Source organism: Octodon degus, unplaced genomic scaffold, assembly GCF_000260255.1.
Source record: "Octodon degus isolate 3935 unplaced genomic scaffold, OctDeg1.0 scaffold00050, whole genome shotgun sequence".
In the NCBI taxonomy this organism is placed as follows: domain Eukaryota; kingdom Metazoa; phylum Chordata; class Mammalia; order Rodentia; family Octodontidae; genus Octodon; species Octodon degus.
This window is the reverse complement of record NW_004524626.1, coordinates 3,310,838-3,326,943: the sequence shown is the minus strand read 5'-3', so window position 1 is coordinate 3,326,943 and position 16,106 is coordinate 3,310,838. Positions and strand designations below refer to the sequence as shown.

Here is a 16,106-nt window from a genome sequence, read left to right as displayed (position 1 = left end):
GAACCGCGGTCCCTGATGCTTTGCTAAGCTTGTTCTAAGTAGGTACTTCAGACCACTGAGCCATCTCTCCAGCCCCGAGAGAACATTTTTTTTTAAATGATAGTACCAAAATGTTTAAAAATTGAAATAAAAGTAGACACAAGAAAACATGAATAAGGGCTGGCCAGATAGCTCAGCGGACTAAAGTGCCTGCTTAGGCAGAGTGCAAGGGCCAGGGGCTGGATTTCCCAGTGTGCTGTGCCAACCCATCCTTGGGGCGCGCTGAGATGGTGAGACTGGGCATGGTGGCATGCACCTGTAATCCCAAGCACTTGGGAGGCTGAAAATGGGAGAAACACTACGAGTCCAATCTGTGTCGTGAGACCCTGCAGACCCTGCAGACCCTGTCCTAAAGACATTTTTTTTAAAAAAGAAAGCATTAATAAAGTATTTTGATTAGCAGTACATATAAACGTAATCTATTTTAATCAAGTTACTACTTTTAAGTTTCAAATGAAGCCAATTCTATCCTTCTATTAATTTCCTGATTAACAGCATATTTTTTCTCTTGGAGACAGTGAAATATACTGTAAATAGAGACAATCGAATGCTTCTTACAACTGTTAATAGTTCCCTTGCTTAATATGACAGTGATTTTTGCGTTAGTAAATAGTAAGATTTTAAATTAATTTAAAGATAATATAAATGGGCCTAAGAGTACTGGGCGCTTTGAAATCTTTTTCTTAAATTATAAAAGCAATATAAAAATATTACAGAAAACTTGGGACATAAAAACAGAACTCATTTATATTCCCTAGATAACCATTTTCATTTTCCAATGTACCTTGCAGAATATTTTTCAAACGCATATATTTTAGCCTAATTGCAATCATCTCTAAAATATAATTTTGTATCCTGCTTTTTCACTTAATGCATCATAAGCATTTTTCCATATTGTAGTCTTTGTAATTATAGTTTTATGGCAATATAATTTTTTAAGTGCAAATGATTTATTCAGCAATTATTTTGGAGTTGGAAGCATAGTTGCTTCCAATCTTTTGATGTTATAAATAATATCACAAGGAGTACTTGTGTGGCTATTCTTTAATATCAGGAGATGCCTAGAAGTGGACACAACAGTTGATGTATACTGCCATGTTACTTTCATCCCTACTTCGACTACCCATAAACTTCTCGAAGTAAAGCGGTTTTGCACGTGGATCCTCGTGGCCCCTCCTCCACCTCTCCTGCCTTCTGTCTCCTTCTCCCTCACGATTGGCAGTTCCTGAGGTGCAAGTCACAGACTCTAGCCCTGCTGTCTTTGGCTGGCCTCCTCAGCAGTCTCTGACATTTGTCTGGAAGTCACGCTCATACACACGTGGCCCCTCTGCCCCGTCTCCCTCCTACAACTCCACTTCCATCACTGTCGCCTTGGGTGGGCGTGAAGCAACGGCCCCTCTCTGTTCTTGAACCTAGTCTTTACCACTGTCCTCAGGGCGTCTGTTTGCTGACTGAATGGGTATCAACAGCATCTTACCAGTCAAAAGCAGAGGACAGATTTTATGCTCAAAAGCAGAAGATAGTTTTTCCTTTAGAAGTTAAAAACCTATTACTATTTTGTAGGTAAGTTTGAACATGTTGGCTTTTTAAAGTATGCAATTTTTAATGAGACCATGTGCAACAATATCTGTATCCTCTGCATGCTAAAATTACATATTTTATAATCCATTTGCTTTTTAACCATGAGAGACATAATCTATATATGAATTTAAAATTTTCCTTTCTGACCTTAGCGTGTCTTCAAAATTTCATGGGGCCAGGGAGATGGCTCAGTGGAATAAGTGCTTCCCTGGCAAGCACAAGGGTCTGAGTTCAATCCCCGGTTCCGCAAAAAGAAAAGAAAAAAAATTCATGTGTGTCAACAGACAACACAGGAATATAATAACAAGTACAGGACTCTCGATGAATGTTAATAAAAATGTGAGAGACAGCTGTTCACTGGATAGAATCATTTCTAATAAAACTGTTTTTTTCCGTCCAATGTGAAGAATTCTATTTCCCTTCTTTGAGGGTGTCTGTTTTGAAGAAGATCTTTAAACGTAAAACGTAAGGACCAAGTGCTTGGCAAATAATTAAAAACTCTTTGTTTTGTCAGCAACAGCAGGATAAACAAATTCAGCGGCTGTGTGTGTTCTCCCCTCACGGTGACTTCCGAACACAGCTCAGTGTCTCTTTTGTGCTCGTAAGAGACAGCAGACAGTCTGAGAAGAATGTGTGCATGTACATTACACGTTGCCTGATGTTATAAAAAAAAGGTGAGCTCTCAAAAACAGCACCACCACACTTCCTGCCTGCGTTCTCATTCCTCTTTTTTCCATAAAGATCTCCAGCAAATTTATCAAAAATAAAACAAAGAACCAACAATTTACAAGATTATAATAAAACATCTATCACAGAAAAAACAAATGACAAAGTAACAACAACAAAAACGAAGAAAAAGTGAGGGATCAACGATTCTATTGTATTCAAATCAAAACAGAAGCAAGAGTAGAACTGTAAAACTAACAGTTTTCACTGCTGAAGCAAGGGGTGGGACTGTTTCCTGTAGAGCTGAAGGTTTTCGTGGCTTTTAACTCTGTAACAGTTTGCTCCTCCATTCACATTCCTCTCATTCCTGGGCCCAGCAGGGAATGCGGATGCCCTCAAGTCCCCTACAATCCCAATTCCCACATCCAGGCAGCACTTCCTCTCTTCAGTCTCCCCCTTAGTCTACAAGTGCGGCCTCTTTAAAATAATATCAGCCGGGCCAGTGAGACAGCTCAGAGGACTAAGCGCCTGCTTTGGCAAGTGCAGGGGCAGGGGTTGCTCCATCCCAGGTCTTGCACATCACGCTGGCCCCACCCCTGGGGCGCACTGAGCCGTCAACCGAGTCCAGGTCCCTGGCTGTGCATGCGTGTAATCCCAGCGCTGGGGAGGCTAAAAACAGGAGTATCACTATGAGTCCAAGCTGTGTAGTGAGACCTTGCGCCAAAGACGTAATAAATGAAAAATAAAAAATAAAGAATGAATAAAATAAAATAACATCAACCTTTTTCTGCGAGGATAAAAGCCACACAATTTTTCCTGGTATACAAGGTCTTACGTGGGGTCTGGTCTCTGTTCCATGCCAAACTGCTTTTTAAATCCACCACATTCTCATCTGAAGGCCCTGCCAAGCATGACCTCTCCATAGAGCTCTGTATCTCCCTGCAGGCTAATTTGAACTCACACCTTCGACGACTCGACTCGACTCGGATCAGAACTTACTGCCTCTACAAACCCTGGCCAGCCTTCGATGTGAAGGGAGGGAGGGTCACAACACTGTGTTATCTAGTTACTTGCCTAGATTGTGAACATAAATTTTATTTGTGAAATTGCTGCACTCTGGAAATGAACACAAGCTTCTCTCATTAAAAAGTACTTAATGTTGGGCCAGCCAGATAGTTCAGCGGACTAAAGTGCCTGCTTAGGCAGAGTGCAGAGGCCAAGGGTCCATCCCCAGGGTGCCACGCAGGCCCTGCCCCAGGCGTGCATTGAGACTGGTGTGGTGGTGAGTGCCTGTAATCCCAGCACTTGGGAGGCTGAAAACAGGAGGAACACTACGAGTTCTGTCTGTGCAGTGGGACCCTCTACACCCTATACTACACACATTAGAGAAAAAGTACCTAATGTTAAATGACAACTTAGAATAGGTATCAAACATAGATGTGTATTTATTTTTTATACGTATAAAAATGGACCGATGAGCTTCCAACTGTTATTTTAAAGGTATTTTCAACAAATTCAATCTCCTATCATCACTATCTTATAAAAGAAGGGATAGTTGCACAAAAACACAGGAGGGACATTACTTGAGAATAAAAGGAAATCCTCCCAAGTTATCAAGGATGAGGACAATCTCAGAGCTACCCAAGGATTATGATTTTCTATAAGGCCAACATTTGCAGGAAAGGGCTGATACTCTTCTCCAAAGCATCTTTTCATTGAGGTCTTTGATACAGGCCAAAGAATTAGATCATTAACAAAAGGAAATATTTTGTAAGGTGGCCTAGACTAAGGACATACTAGGATTCTCTACTGCGGGTGAGGCTAGATCTACATGCTTTGGTAACTAGAGGAAACAGTGGTAGCTTTGACAATCTCTTATGAAAAGTGAGCATATTCTTTAATCCTCACACCCCGCCATTCGCTTCATAGCCACCATTTACACCACATCATTCAGCCTTGGTTGGCAGCTAGGACATGCCTGCAGTGAAATATGAGCCTGCTCTTCTTTCCACCAGCTTTCTATCAGGCTAGATATATCCACAAGGCCTTTGCCTCTGGCTCCACGTCAGGAGCAAAAGCAACCCAAGGACGGGGTTCACAGGCAGCACAACTGTGCTGGGTTGTGCATCTAGTGAGTGCAAATGCATCTTTTCAGGCCGTCCTTTGCTTACTCACTTTGAAGTAAATCTGTATAATTGTTTTCTGCTTAGTTTAGGTGAAGTTTGAAACCTTCAGGATGAGGAGCTCGGATGCCGCGGGGCGGGTCCTGGATGATGGACCTTGAGTCGTGCTTTGGGCCACAGAAGAGGACAATTTTACTCCATGGTCTACCCCTAAGAGCTCTTCTTGGTCGTGTGCCATTTATTTGACTACACATACTAAATATAAACGATCTGCCAGTAGTGAGATAATTCCATGGAGATATTTTTTCTTTGACTCTAGGACCAAGACTTTGCTAAGTATTAAGCAGAACACAATTATATGCTTAGCACTTCTGAAGTATGCAAATGTTTTTTAAATAAAATTTTAGGAAAGCGAGGAATGCAATTTCTTGGTTATCCTGACCCTATCTCTTAGTCTTCTCTTTATGTTTCAAAAGGATTTATAGCCCATGATATTTGCAGAAGAAAATACAGAGGCAAAAAACGTAGTAAGTGAATTGAAAGTGTATTAAGCGAATTTCCATATACATCATGAAAGGGAAAAGAAAGCAACAAAGACGATGTAAGCTTGGGATTTTGAAACTTAAGGCAACCAGACTAGCGTAATTGTTTTCTTACTATGACCTTGTATGACAACAAAAGAAAAACATGCAAAATTATGTCCAGGGGTAAAGTTTTCTTCTGGAGTTATAAGTCAAGTAGGATCTTATTTCATTGGGGCTTACACAGGGCCTCAGGAGTAATCACCGGCACCAGGTACAATTTATAGAAATGCTATTTTAAAAGCCTTCTCATAAGAATACTTTGTAAAGGTTAAGGCTTAACATTAAATTAAAACTCATGGAAAGCATTTCAAGTTGGGAAGGGATCTGAGACAAGAGCCCAAATAAATGCCATGGGACTGACTCTTGCAAATAGCTGATAGCATAAGCCGCCCTCTAGCAGGTGTTGGGGGTCAGTCTGCTAATGATTGAATTCTCAACAAGTATGTGGAGGGCAAAAATTCTGTTCCTAATTTAGAGTCACGCGCTCAGCCCCAGCCTTGGGCTCCAAGAATACGAATCTCTAATGGGCATCAGAGGCCAGCGACCCATCCATGTTTCTAATGCTCTTCACGGGCTTCTCAGGATGTACATAAAGTGCTTCCTCAGTGATCAAGCAGCCCCAAGCTCGAACTGTCCACCACTCAAACAGCGAAAGTCGAAAACAATCTACTCAAGAGTTCATAACTTTGCTTGATAACTGAACTGAAAATCCAAGTTGAAAAAGCTTATGTGGGCCAAGAGCGAGTCACATCATGGCTCTCCCGAGACACAAAGGGGTAAGTGATGTTTTGGGAAGAGCACCACTCTCACTCGGCTAACACACAATGCTTGCTTCAGCACATGAAAATGTCAGTCACCGAGCTTTTATCTTTTTTACACTTTCTTCATGTAAAATATTATAATGCTGGCTCCCAATTGTGACACCAGCAGGAAAGCTAGGAGGAAAACTGGGAGAACCACAATGGAATTCAAGATAGAAATCATGACAAAATGTGTTAACTTCTTGGGAAGATGAATTTTAAGTGTAATTCTGGGGTTTAGAATACGTTATTCAGTTTGCTGGTATTTCTTATGAGAAAACTATGTTTAGGTCTTGAACTTTTTGGTGTTTGAACATGAATGTGAATGAACTGAGTTCGACCACTCTGAGGGACCAGCGTACTTGGGAAGCACTGCTTTAGGCCAGAGTCTGGTTCACAGAATTGTTCAGTTCATCTCAGTGCAGTTCAGGCTGTAAAAGTGGAGTGTGCACTCCTCAGGAACCAGCAGGAAGTAGGGCTCTGCAGAGCTCCCCCAGTGGCTGGGCTTCGCAGTGTTTCCTCCAGCACTTGCTGCGAGTTGTTCTAACAATCCTCAGGGAACACAGTGAGCAAACTCTTGGAAGAGGTTCCTGAGTGCTTTCAGGAGGAGTCCCCTATCATTCTGCTCCGTGGTTATGCCATTTTAAATTACTCAGTAGGAGAGAGATCCACGCTGTTAACTCTGCAGTGAAAACTTAAGCTTTAGAGTTATGTTTTCACACTAAAAGCCCGCTAGCACAGAGACAGGAGATAAAGTGACTACTGTCCTCAGAGCACTTCTCGGTGTGCTCAACTGACATTAAAATCCGCTGCTATCACTCTGAAGATAAAACTTAATTCTAAAATTTGTGAGCTGGACTTTATACATCACTGCTTTCCGCACCTCCCTTCAGACCTCACTTCTGTATACTTGCATCTTTTCTGTTCTTTCAACAAAGTTCTGCTTTAAGGATGCCCAGAAATCGAATTCTTACTAATTGGGCTACTCTAGTTAATTCCAGGTATCTTCAGTCCAAAAGCGTTCCCAGGAGGACTATGGGGGAAGGAGGAGGGAGAACTGGAGTAGGCTGTGCAAAATGTGATTTATTCCATACACTGTACACTGTAGGATGAGAGAGAAAGCAATTCTGCACCAATCTACAGATGAGAAATGAAAGGTGAGAGTTCGACTTGATATTAGCATTGATGCTTTCAATTTACCCAGAAGGGAGTGCTCTGCCACTTCAAAGGACACAAGTCACACGTTGTATTTGCACTTCAAGAGAACTGACAAATTCCTTTCAAATGTATTTAATCCTCACAACAACCCTGTGAGAAAGGGTTACCCCCAGTGGAAGAGAAGAGGAAATGGAGGCACAGAGGGGTTTCCCATTTGCCAATGTCACCCAGCATATGAGTGACAAGGCCAGGCTCTAGGCTCTCGTGTCACAGGAATGGGTTTCAAATTCACTCCAGCCATCAGTCACCAACACATGGTGGAAAGAATGTGAAAGGCCAAGAAATAGTTTCCTAGAATAAGATTACAGCAGTCGGTGCATCCTTCTACACTTGATAACTTGGGCATCAATTTCCACTAAAATTCACAGCCCTAAATAATCAGCTTTACCGAAGGTAAGAAAGATTTAGTGTGCCGATCCAGGAGTCTCATCTGGATCTGCAATTGGGTATCACAGGACCTAGGTTCTGAGAGTTAAAAGCCTTGACACACGCGCTCTGTCAATACAAAAAATTGCTAGCATGTCCATATCTTTGTAATATCCATTTCTTATTAAAAAGAAAAATGCAATAGGCTATTTTCTATCTCTAAGAAGTTTGATAATTTCACCATATTAAAAACATCCATATTTAAGGCAATGAGATAAAGGTCTGCTTACCCCTCCTTCATGTCGTTAATGGGAAGCGGCACCCTGCCGCCCCTGTCCAGGGCTGACGTGATGTTGATGGCATTCAGGCGCTCGGGCTGCCACACATTTTTCACTGCCCCCAGAAAGTCTCCGAGAACCTCACTGGCTAACATTTCTTCCACATTCATATTTTTAATGAAGAATTCTGCTTGATATGGCAATGGGAAGTCTAATTGTGGTAAAACAAAAAGAGGGCATGCATGTCTTTAATGAAGTAGTTTTTTGAAATGAGAAACAAAAGGGCAATTTGGGATTTGTGAGGTCTGGTCATAAACCCTAGCAGGAGGGAGCAGCACGCTAACAGTCTGTTCTTTATACCTACGGGTTGCGCATGCTCAGATTATACGGACTGTGGAACCAAGATGCTTTTAGTTTTTAAGTCATGACTGTACCGAACATATACAAACTGTCTCTCATCGCTATTTCTTAAACAATACCATGTATCCACTACTTACACAGCATTTTAACTGTATGAGATAGACATAACCTACAGATGATGTGAACAGGAGGATGTATACAGGTTAAGGCCAAGTCTAGGGCTTTTCTATAAGGGCTCCAAGCAAGTTCGCAGACCTTAGTTCCCACAGGGTCAAAGAATCAAGGTCAGTGAATACTGAGGAAGGACTGTGCTAACTTTCAAGGTTTTCTATAGAACAGATGACTGATCTCAAAATGCAGTATATAAGTAGACACAATATACAGAACACACACAGTGGTCTAAGAGCCTGCCTAGGCAAGCGCAAGGATCTGGGTTCAATTGCTGGGACTGCATGCCGTGCCGGCCCCGCTGCTAGCACGCTAAACTGGCCACCAAGACCAGGCATGGTGGTGCACCCTTGTATTCCCAGGCTGAAACAGGACGATCACTATGAGTCCAAGTTGCGTAGTAAGACCCTATACCAAATACATTAATAAATAAATGATTCAATTTTTTTAATTTTAAGAGAATACTACTTAGAGTAGTTAAATCATTATTTTTTTCTAAAATAAGTATTGATTATACATCTAATAAGAATTCTTTTTTAATGTATTTGGTAGTTATATTCTTATCAGTTTGAAAGGAATTTTTCAGCTCTCTTGAAGTGCAAATACAGTAGGTGACTCGTGTCCTTTGAAGTGGAGGAGCCCTTCCTTCTGGGTTAATTGAAAGCCTCAATACTAATATCAACCTTATATTCTAATTAGAATTCTAAAGGTAAGAGCAATTTTATTGTGATCATTCTATAGTTAAATATCCTAGAAAATTATAGCTCTCATGAAATTCTGTATCATATCATTGTAAATTTATTTTCAGCTCAAGTCTCATCAAAGTTCTCCTTTGAACATTTCTAAGTTATTGTTCTACATCAGTGAATCCCAAAATTCACTTTCAACGTAAAAGATTCTCAGTAAATATAAAAGTACTTGTTTCTCAAGTGTTACTCATAAATTACTAATCATATTTGGTAAATGATAAAAAAAACTAGCTTTTGCTTTATTTCATACTACTTTTGTAACAATAAAGATTAAGTTTTAAGACATATTGATAATGAAGTAGGCCAGGTTGTAAGACAGAGGTAAACTAGAACATTTCATTCTCACATAAAGCAGGTGAGCAGGTCCTGGTACCTTTCCTATAGCTGAAAATAAGAAGCGTATCTTCAGAGAGGTCCAAGAACCTACGTCATGCAATTAGTCTCTATACTAAGGGAGACTGCCTAACAAATTCACAGCAGTGCCCTAAAACACAGATTTTACACGAGATTAAAATATTACATTGTTATACAGCATGAAATGATCATTTATCTGAATTCACTAAAAAGACAAGCGAACTTTCCTGGACTATACACAAATCTAAAGTCCCCCACAGAAATCATACTGTGCATATTCTCTGATTTACTTCAACAAAATCCTTATGGATTCTCTGTAAAGCCTTCTACTCCCAAAAGCAAATAATAATAAAAAAAATACATGGTAAGCACCCCAAATAAGACTTTACTCCTTTAAAAGTCCCTCTGATATTAAAGCATGTACAGCTTTTAAAAAATTATTAGTGCTACTGTGTAGAATACTGTTGTTTGGCTTTTCCTGACCCATGAGAGCTTGCTCCGAGGCTCCCTTTTGGAGACAGGCCATGAGCCTGTTACTGCACCCAGCTCCTCAGAACTCTGGGCCATGCACTTGCCTGCTTGATCCTGGGCCAGGCGCTGTTGCCAGGCCTCCCAGAGATGAGTCACCGCAGCTTTCTAACCCTGGGGAAATCCCAAGCTTGCTATATTTGGAAGTCACATTGGCCAAGAGAACAGTAGGCCAGCAGACCCATGCACAGCAGGCTTGGGAGGTGCTAACCCACAGTGAATCTCTCCATGTGCTCTCCTTGAGTTGCATGCTGGGTGAGTCTACATGACCAATTTCTCACTCGGTCTCTCAGAACAGGAGACAGTTGGGCAGGGAACTGGACTGAACATGATTACCCTGACTTACAATAGTTATTTCTTTTTTTTTGAAACCTTATCTGGGACAAATAGCATGAATGAAGGCTGTGCTCAAAGATGCTCATTCCAGTGTGCATACAGATTTTGTCTAGACTACCAAGCACACATGTATGATCTTTAAGTGTTCCACATACTGAATGATGGAGGAGCTCTGTCAAACAGGGAGGGTTTCCATAACTATTTTACTGCACACCCTTCAGCAGCACAGCTTCAAACCCCTGACTCAAGACAAACAGTCCCTAACACCACCCCTTGACCACTGCGTGGTCTAGCAGTTTTCCACTAACATCTTCTTGATCAGGGGCTCCCTTCCATCAGTGAAGAGGCCTTGTGCTCTCTACTTCAACAACGAGACAAGTCTGGAGAAGGAGGAAGAGCAAGGTGTGACAGAGATATGAGTTCCTCTGAGAGCAACAGAGTGGTGGCCAAAGCCCACTGAAATATAGCTGTATAACGTGATTCACAGCCAAGGAGAAGTAAAACTTTACCCTTATTCTGTTTATAAGGGCATTCCAATGCTACAGAGTCAGGGGGAGTGGATATGAGTATCCACTCACTACTGTCATCAAGACCAAAACTTTCCCTGATCCAGAAATGAATACCTACTAAAAGAGCTAGGAGGGGCTGGGGGGATGGCTCAGTAGAATAAGCGCTTCCCTGGCAAGTGCAAGGGTCTGAGTTCAATCCCCAGTTCTGCAAAAATAATTTAAAAAACAAAATAAATAAAAGGGCTAGGAATGGGGAGATGGGTAGGCACTCCTCTATGCAGGCCCACAAAACTGGCCCTCGGATCTGCTGTTAATAGGTGAAGAGCACCTTAAGCTTTTAACTTGCGCATCTGTTGTCTATAGCTGATACTGTCCCTGCAAAGAATTCACATAAGGGACTTCAAGTTTCCTAGCAGTCTCTCCATGTAGGCACTACCAAATGTACTGAATTTTCCTAAATTCCCAATTAGTAGATCCTGGTTAAATGTACTGTGTTTTGCTTATTTGTTTTTAATTTTACAAGCAAATATAACCAAAAATTCCCTACTGCAATTACTCTACCACTTTCAGAGGGAATAAATTCTGTACCACTTCTTCCTTCTTCCATTTCACAAATAACATCAGAGTGTAGAGAGGGTTGTCTCATGATCTGTTAATTTTAACTAGCTTTTAATAGTGTGTATTTTTTCCCAGACATGTGTTAAACGAGGTCAAGACATTTGAGAGCATAACACTTGGGATATTTCCTTTGTCCCTAATCTTTAAAATTTTTACAAAGTCACTTCAGAATTTGAACACGTGCAACTCTGAATTGTTCCGGGAGTCTAACAATTGGGCCAAATTAGATTATTTAGCGAGGAAACTATGTCCAAAATTTTTAGTTTATCCTTATATAAATAGAATCTATGGTAAATGTTTTTAATAATAAAACTACCTGGACATTACTATGTACTCTCTGACCTTTTTTAGCACATCTGAAGGCTTCATTCATGACAGAAAATTTATTGTTGGCTCATTTTTCAGATGAAGAAGCCAAGGACTTGAGACTCAGCGGTCCATCTGAACATACCCCCACCTTGATTCTTCACCATAACTCACCACGATATTTGATAAAAAATTAGGTATTACTTGATTTTTTTTCCTGCATGTTACTACTGCATAGGTTATATTAGGTATGTGATGCCTTAAAATCCCTAACTATATTTATAGTTACAAAATATAACTGTACTTATAAAATACAGTTATAAATACAAGAAATGAAGTATTTCTTATAAATGAGGAAATTAACCTTTTTTTTTTTTTTTTTTGCACATTTGCTTCCCTTAGTACTTAAGTTTGCTTTGCAGTTACTTTAATTTTTTTTTTTTGGCGGAACTGGGGATTGAACTCAGGCCCTTGCGCTCACCAGAGAAGCACTTATTTTACTGAGCCATCTCCCCTGCCCCTAAATGAGGAAATTATCAACATATTTTTCCATACCCACCTTCTGCTGACATTATATTAATTATCAAATTATGCCTTGCGGTCTCAAAGGTGCGTCTATTGTAGGCAGTTATCTATTAGAAAAGGAAAATCGTATTAAAGAAGTAACATGCTCCTTTGAAAAACGAAATTTGTTAACCATAAAAGTAAAAACAAACTGTATTTTTCCATTTTCAGTATCTGTTGTTACACTTAAAAAGTATTCCTTTTCTAGGCAATAAAACCTCAGGGTTTAAACAATATTTTAGGAAAAGAAATAATTAGGCTATTTCACATGCTAAAACAAAAAGTTCAATGCAGGAGGACCCTGTCACAGAAGGCTATTAAGGACAGGCAGCAACACAGACGCATCATCAATAAATGAATTAACTGCTATGAATTACTTACCAGTAGCATTCTTATTTATTTATTTATTTATTTAGTCGGAACCAGGGATTGAACTCAGGCCCTTGCGCTTGCCAGGGAAGCACTTATTCTACTGAGCCATCTCCCTGGCCTCTAGTAATTTTTTTTAAAAAACTAAGCAATTTAATTTTGTATTTTTAAGTACAGTTTAAGGATCACTGTGGAAAATACACTCTGTTTGTATTGGTTTACTGCATGTAATTCTTCTTAGTATATTTCTATTACATAGCAATTATATTCCTTATGTGGAGGTGGGGCATGGGCAGAATTTCTCCCCTCCCTCCATCTCTTAATCCCTTTCCCATTTAGAAAAGCTCTTCTTACTTCCTGTCATCTACCTTTCATCTTGATCTTTATATTCATGATTTGGATTTCTCATTTAAATGAGAAACTTAGGCTCAGGAGATAGCTCAGTAGAATAAGCACTTGCCTGGCAAGCACAAGCTCCTGAGTTCAATCCCTGGTACTGCAAAAATAAACAAACAAACAAAAATAAATGAGAAACTATGAGTATGGAAGCTCATGTGTCTGATTTACTTCACATAACATTATGGGGTCAAGTGCATCTATTTTTCCACAAATGACTCCAGCTTATCTTTCTCTTGGCAGAGTAGTGCAAATACTGTATTTTGTTTATTCATCTGTAGGTGGATATATAGGCTACTTCCAAGGTTCAGCTATTATGAACTGTGCTGCTGTAGACACAGGTATACATGTGTCACCGTAATATGATGTCTTTTACTCCCAAGAACTCCAAAACTTAGACCTCCCAAAATAAAAGACCCAATCAAAAGTGGGTAAGCAAAATGAATGGACCCAGTTCAGAGGAAGTACAAATACACAATGAATACAGCAAGAAATACTCAACACTGGTGGCTGTGAGAGAAATGCAAATTAGAGCAACACTGAAATTCCACCTTAGCCCAAAAGAATGACAGTCATCAAGAAATCCAACAATAACGAATGATGGCAAGACTACAGGGACAACAGGAACCTTTCCAAACTTTTGGTGGAGATGTAAAACAGTACAACCACTATGGAAATCAGTATGGAGATTCCCCAAAAAACTAAAATTAGAGATTCCCTCTGACCCTGCCGTTCCCCTTCCAGCTACTGTCCCAGAAGGTACACTCTCAAACAAGCAAATCTCCATGTTCTTTACATTTTAGTACACAATTTTAGCACACACCAATCAGTCAAAAGTGCCATAAATAATCTTTTGGAAGTCATACCTCACGATAGGAACAAAGCAGGAAGGATCGTAACCTATAAAGCTGAGAGTACATGCTCAGAGCACCAATCATTTCCTTCACAAAATCAGATATTAGTAAACACTTACAGAGCTAGGGAACTTACGTCACAGTCAACTCAGAAGCAGCCATTACAAACAACAAATAAAGCAAAGGCCAACCGGTTATGGCCCCAAAAATCAGAAGCAATTAACTTTGACAGATATGAAATCATTCAAACATGTCTGTAGTACCTCAAAAAAGAAATAGTATGTCAAAGTCTTAGAATCCCAGCGCTAGCCTCTGGCAGTGATGGCAGCTGCAGCTGACACTGAGACAAAAGAGTAGCATAAAAATGGCTCAAACTGAAATGAAATATTTTGTGCATTCAAAAATAAATATCAAAGACTTTTATACACAATACATGAGCTTCCACAGAAATAAATTACAATCGTCAGTAATACTGAAAGAACAGGAAGAATCAGAATTTGGACTGTTATTTCAAACTTTAAACAATATTTAAAAGGTATATATTCTGCAAAGAATATTATTCCATAAAGTGAAATGAAATTCCCTCTCTAGAATCTGTATAACTTCCACTGCATTTATTCACTTTCTTGCCACTGCTGGGACACATACTGTCAAGTTGACACCGAACACTAACATTAATACTCACTAAAGTAGAAAACATTATGTGAATGAAGTAAATGAAAATATGTGAAATGGGTTTCAATTGGGACTATTTTTTTTTAAAGTTCCTTTTCAGACAGATTATTTATTTATTTATTTATTTCAGAACCAGGGATTGAACTCAGGCCCTTGCGCTTGCCAAGCAAGCACTTATTCTACTGAGCCATCTCCCTGGCTCCCAATTGGGACTATTGATGATTTTAAAAGGTTATCCTGCAAAAAAGTCTTGTCAATCTTCTCCGTATCTTGAAACTTCAGCCCACAAAATATAGGTATTTTCATATTAATTGCAATGCTTTTATGGATAAAATTCTCATATTTATTATAAATTTCATTACTATTCATTCCATAAACTCTAATAAGTTCTTTTTAAATCACAGGTCACCATGAAAATGAATTTTTCACATCAGGAAGAACTTTATCTGAATTTATTTATTTATTTATTTATTTATTTATTTATTTATTTTCCGGAACCAGGGATTGAACTCAGGCCCTTGAGCTTACCAGGGAAGCACTTATTCTACTGAGCCATCTCCCCAGTCCCCTCATTTTATACCTAATGTTTAATCTTAACTCTTGTAGTGGAATAGCCTCCTTCTATCACTTGTAGTAGGATATTTAAGTACCATAATGACCTCAGTCAAATTTCACTTATAAAAGATACAGACCTTCAAGCGGGGGGGGGGGGTGCTTTATTGTTACTTTTTAAAATTTTATGTACTTGGTACAGGGTCTCACTATGTAGCTCGGACTCGTAGTGATTCTGTTTCAGCCTCCCCAGCGCTGGGAATGCAGGAATGTACTATCACACCTGGTCTTGGTGGCTAAGAGTCCCCAGGACAGGGCTGTCACAACAGGTAGGACAGGGCTGTCACAATAGGTGGTACTGGGGTCAAACCTGGGTCCTTGCGCTTGCCTAGGCAGGTGCTTAGGCTGCTGAGCACAACCCTGAGGCCCAGAGTGCTTTATTTCTGATCCTCTATTTCAAAGACAGTGCCTGATGTACTTTAGATATTTAAAATGTAAATATTAGAAATACATACAGATTGACTTAGTTGCTAGGATTTTTTTTTAAAGATTTCAAGATATGAAAAGTTTTACTAAATAGAATGGCATTTTCGCATAATTACTAAAATATCTGGCTGCAAACTGGTATGTTTACAGGCCAAGCTCTACTTGTCCATGAAAGATTACTAAAATTTCATAATCGTCTTTTTTTTTTTTTGCGGAATCGGGGATTGAACTCAGGCCCTTGGGCTTGCGAGGAAAGCACTTATTCCACTGAGCCATCTCCCCGGCCATAATCTTCTTTGTATATTATGTGATTTACACTGTTCATAACATATGTTAGGAGTACACTATAAGAACATAATCAACTTTTTAATGTATTTAGTATAGGGTCAACAGGATCTCACTACATTGATCACACTCATAGTGATTCTCCTGTTTGCAGTCCTTAAGTGCTGGGATTACAGGCGGCCAAGTCTCAATTGCCGTCTCAGTGAGTCCCTGAGGTGGGGCACTGCCTGTAGCGCCAGGGATCAATATGGCCCACCCTTTAAACATAATGAACTTTATTGTTTAGTACAGCGTCTACAGGGTCTCACTATACAGATCTGACTTGTGGTCTTCCTCCTGAGC

The 16,106-nt window shown here is 39.8% G+C and overlaps 1 protein-coding gene across 1 annotated transcript in view; it reads right to left on the bottom strand.

Annotated features, from left to right (window-relative positions):
• Sgce (sarcoglycan epsilon) overlaps positions 1 to 16,106 on the bottom strand; it is an 83,374-nt gene that overhangs the window by 31,132 nt on the left and 36,136 nt on the right. Inside the window, exons 3-5 of the mRNA XM_012515054.2 lie at positions 14,225 to 14,238; positions 12,143 to 12,215; positions 7,668 to 7,866 (exon numbers count right to left, since the gene is read on the bottom strand). Of these exons, the coding sequence (XP_012370508.1) occupies positions 7,668 to 7,866; positions 12,143 to 12,215; positions 14,225 to 14,238 (286 nt within the window). The remainder of the gene's footprint in view (positions 1 to 7,667; positions 7,867 to 12,142; positions 12,216 to 14,224; positions 14,239 to 16,106) is intronic.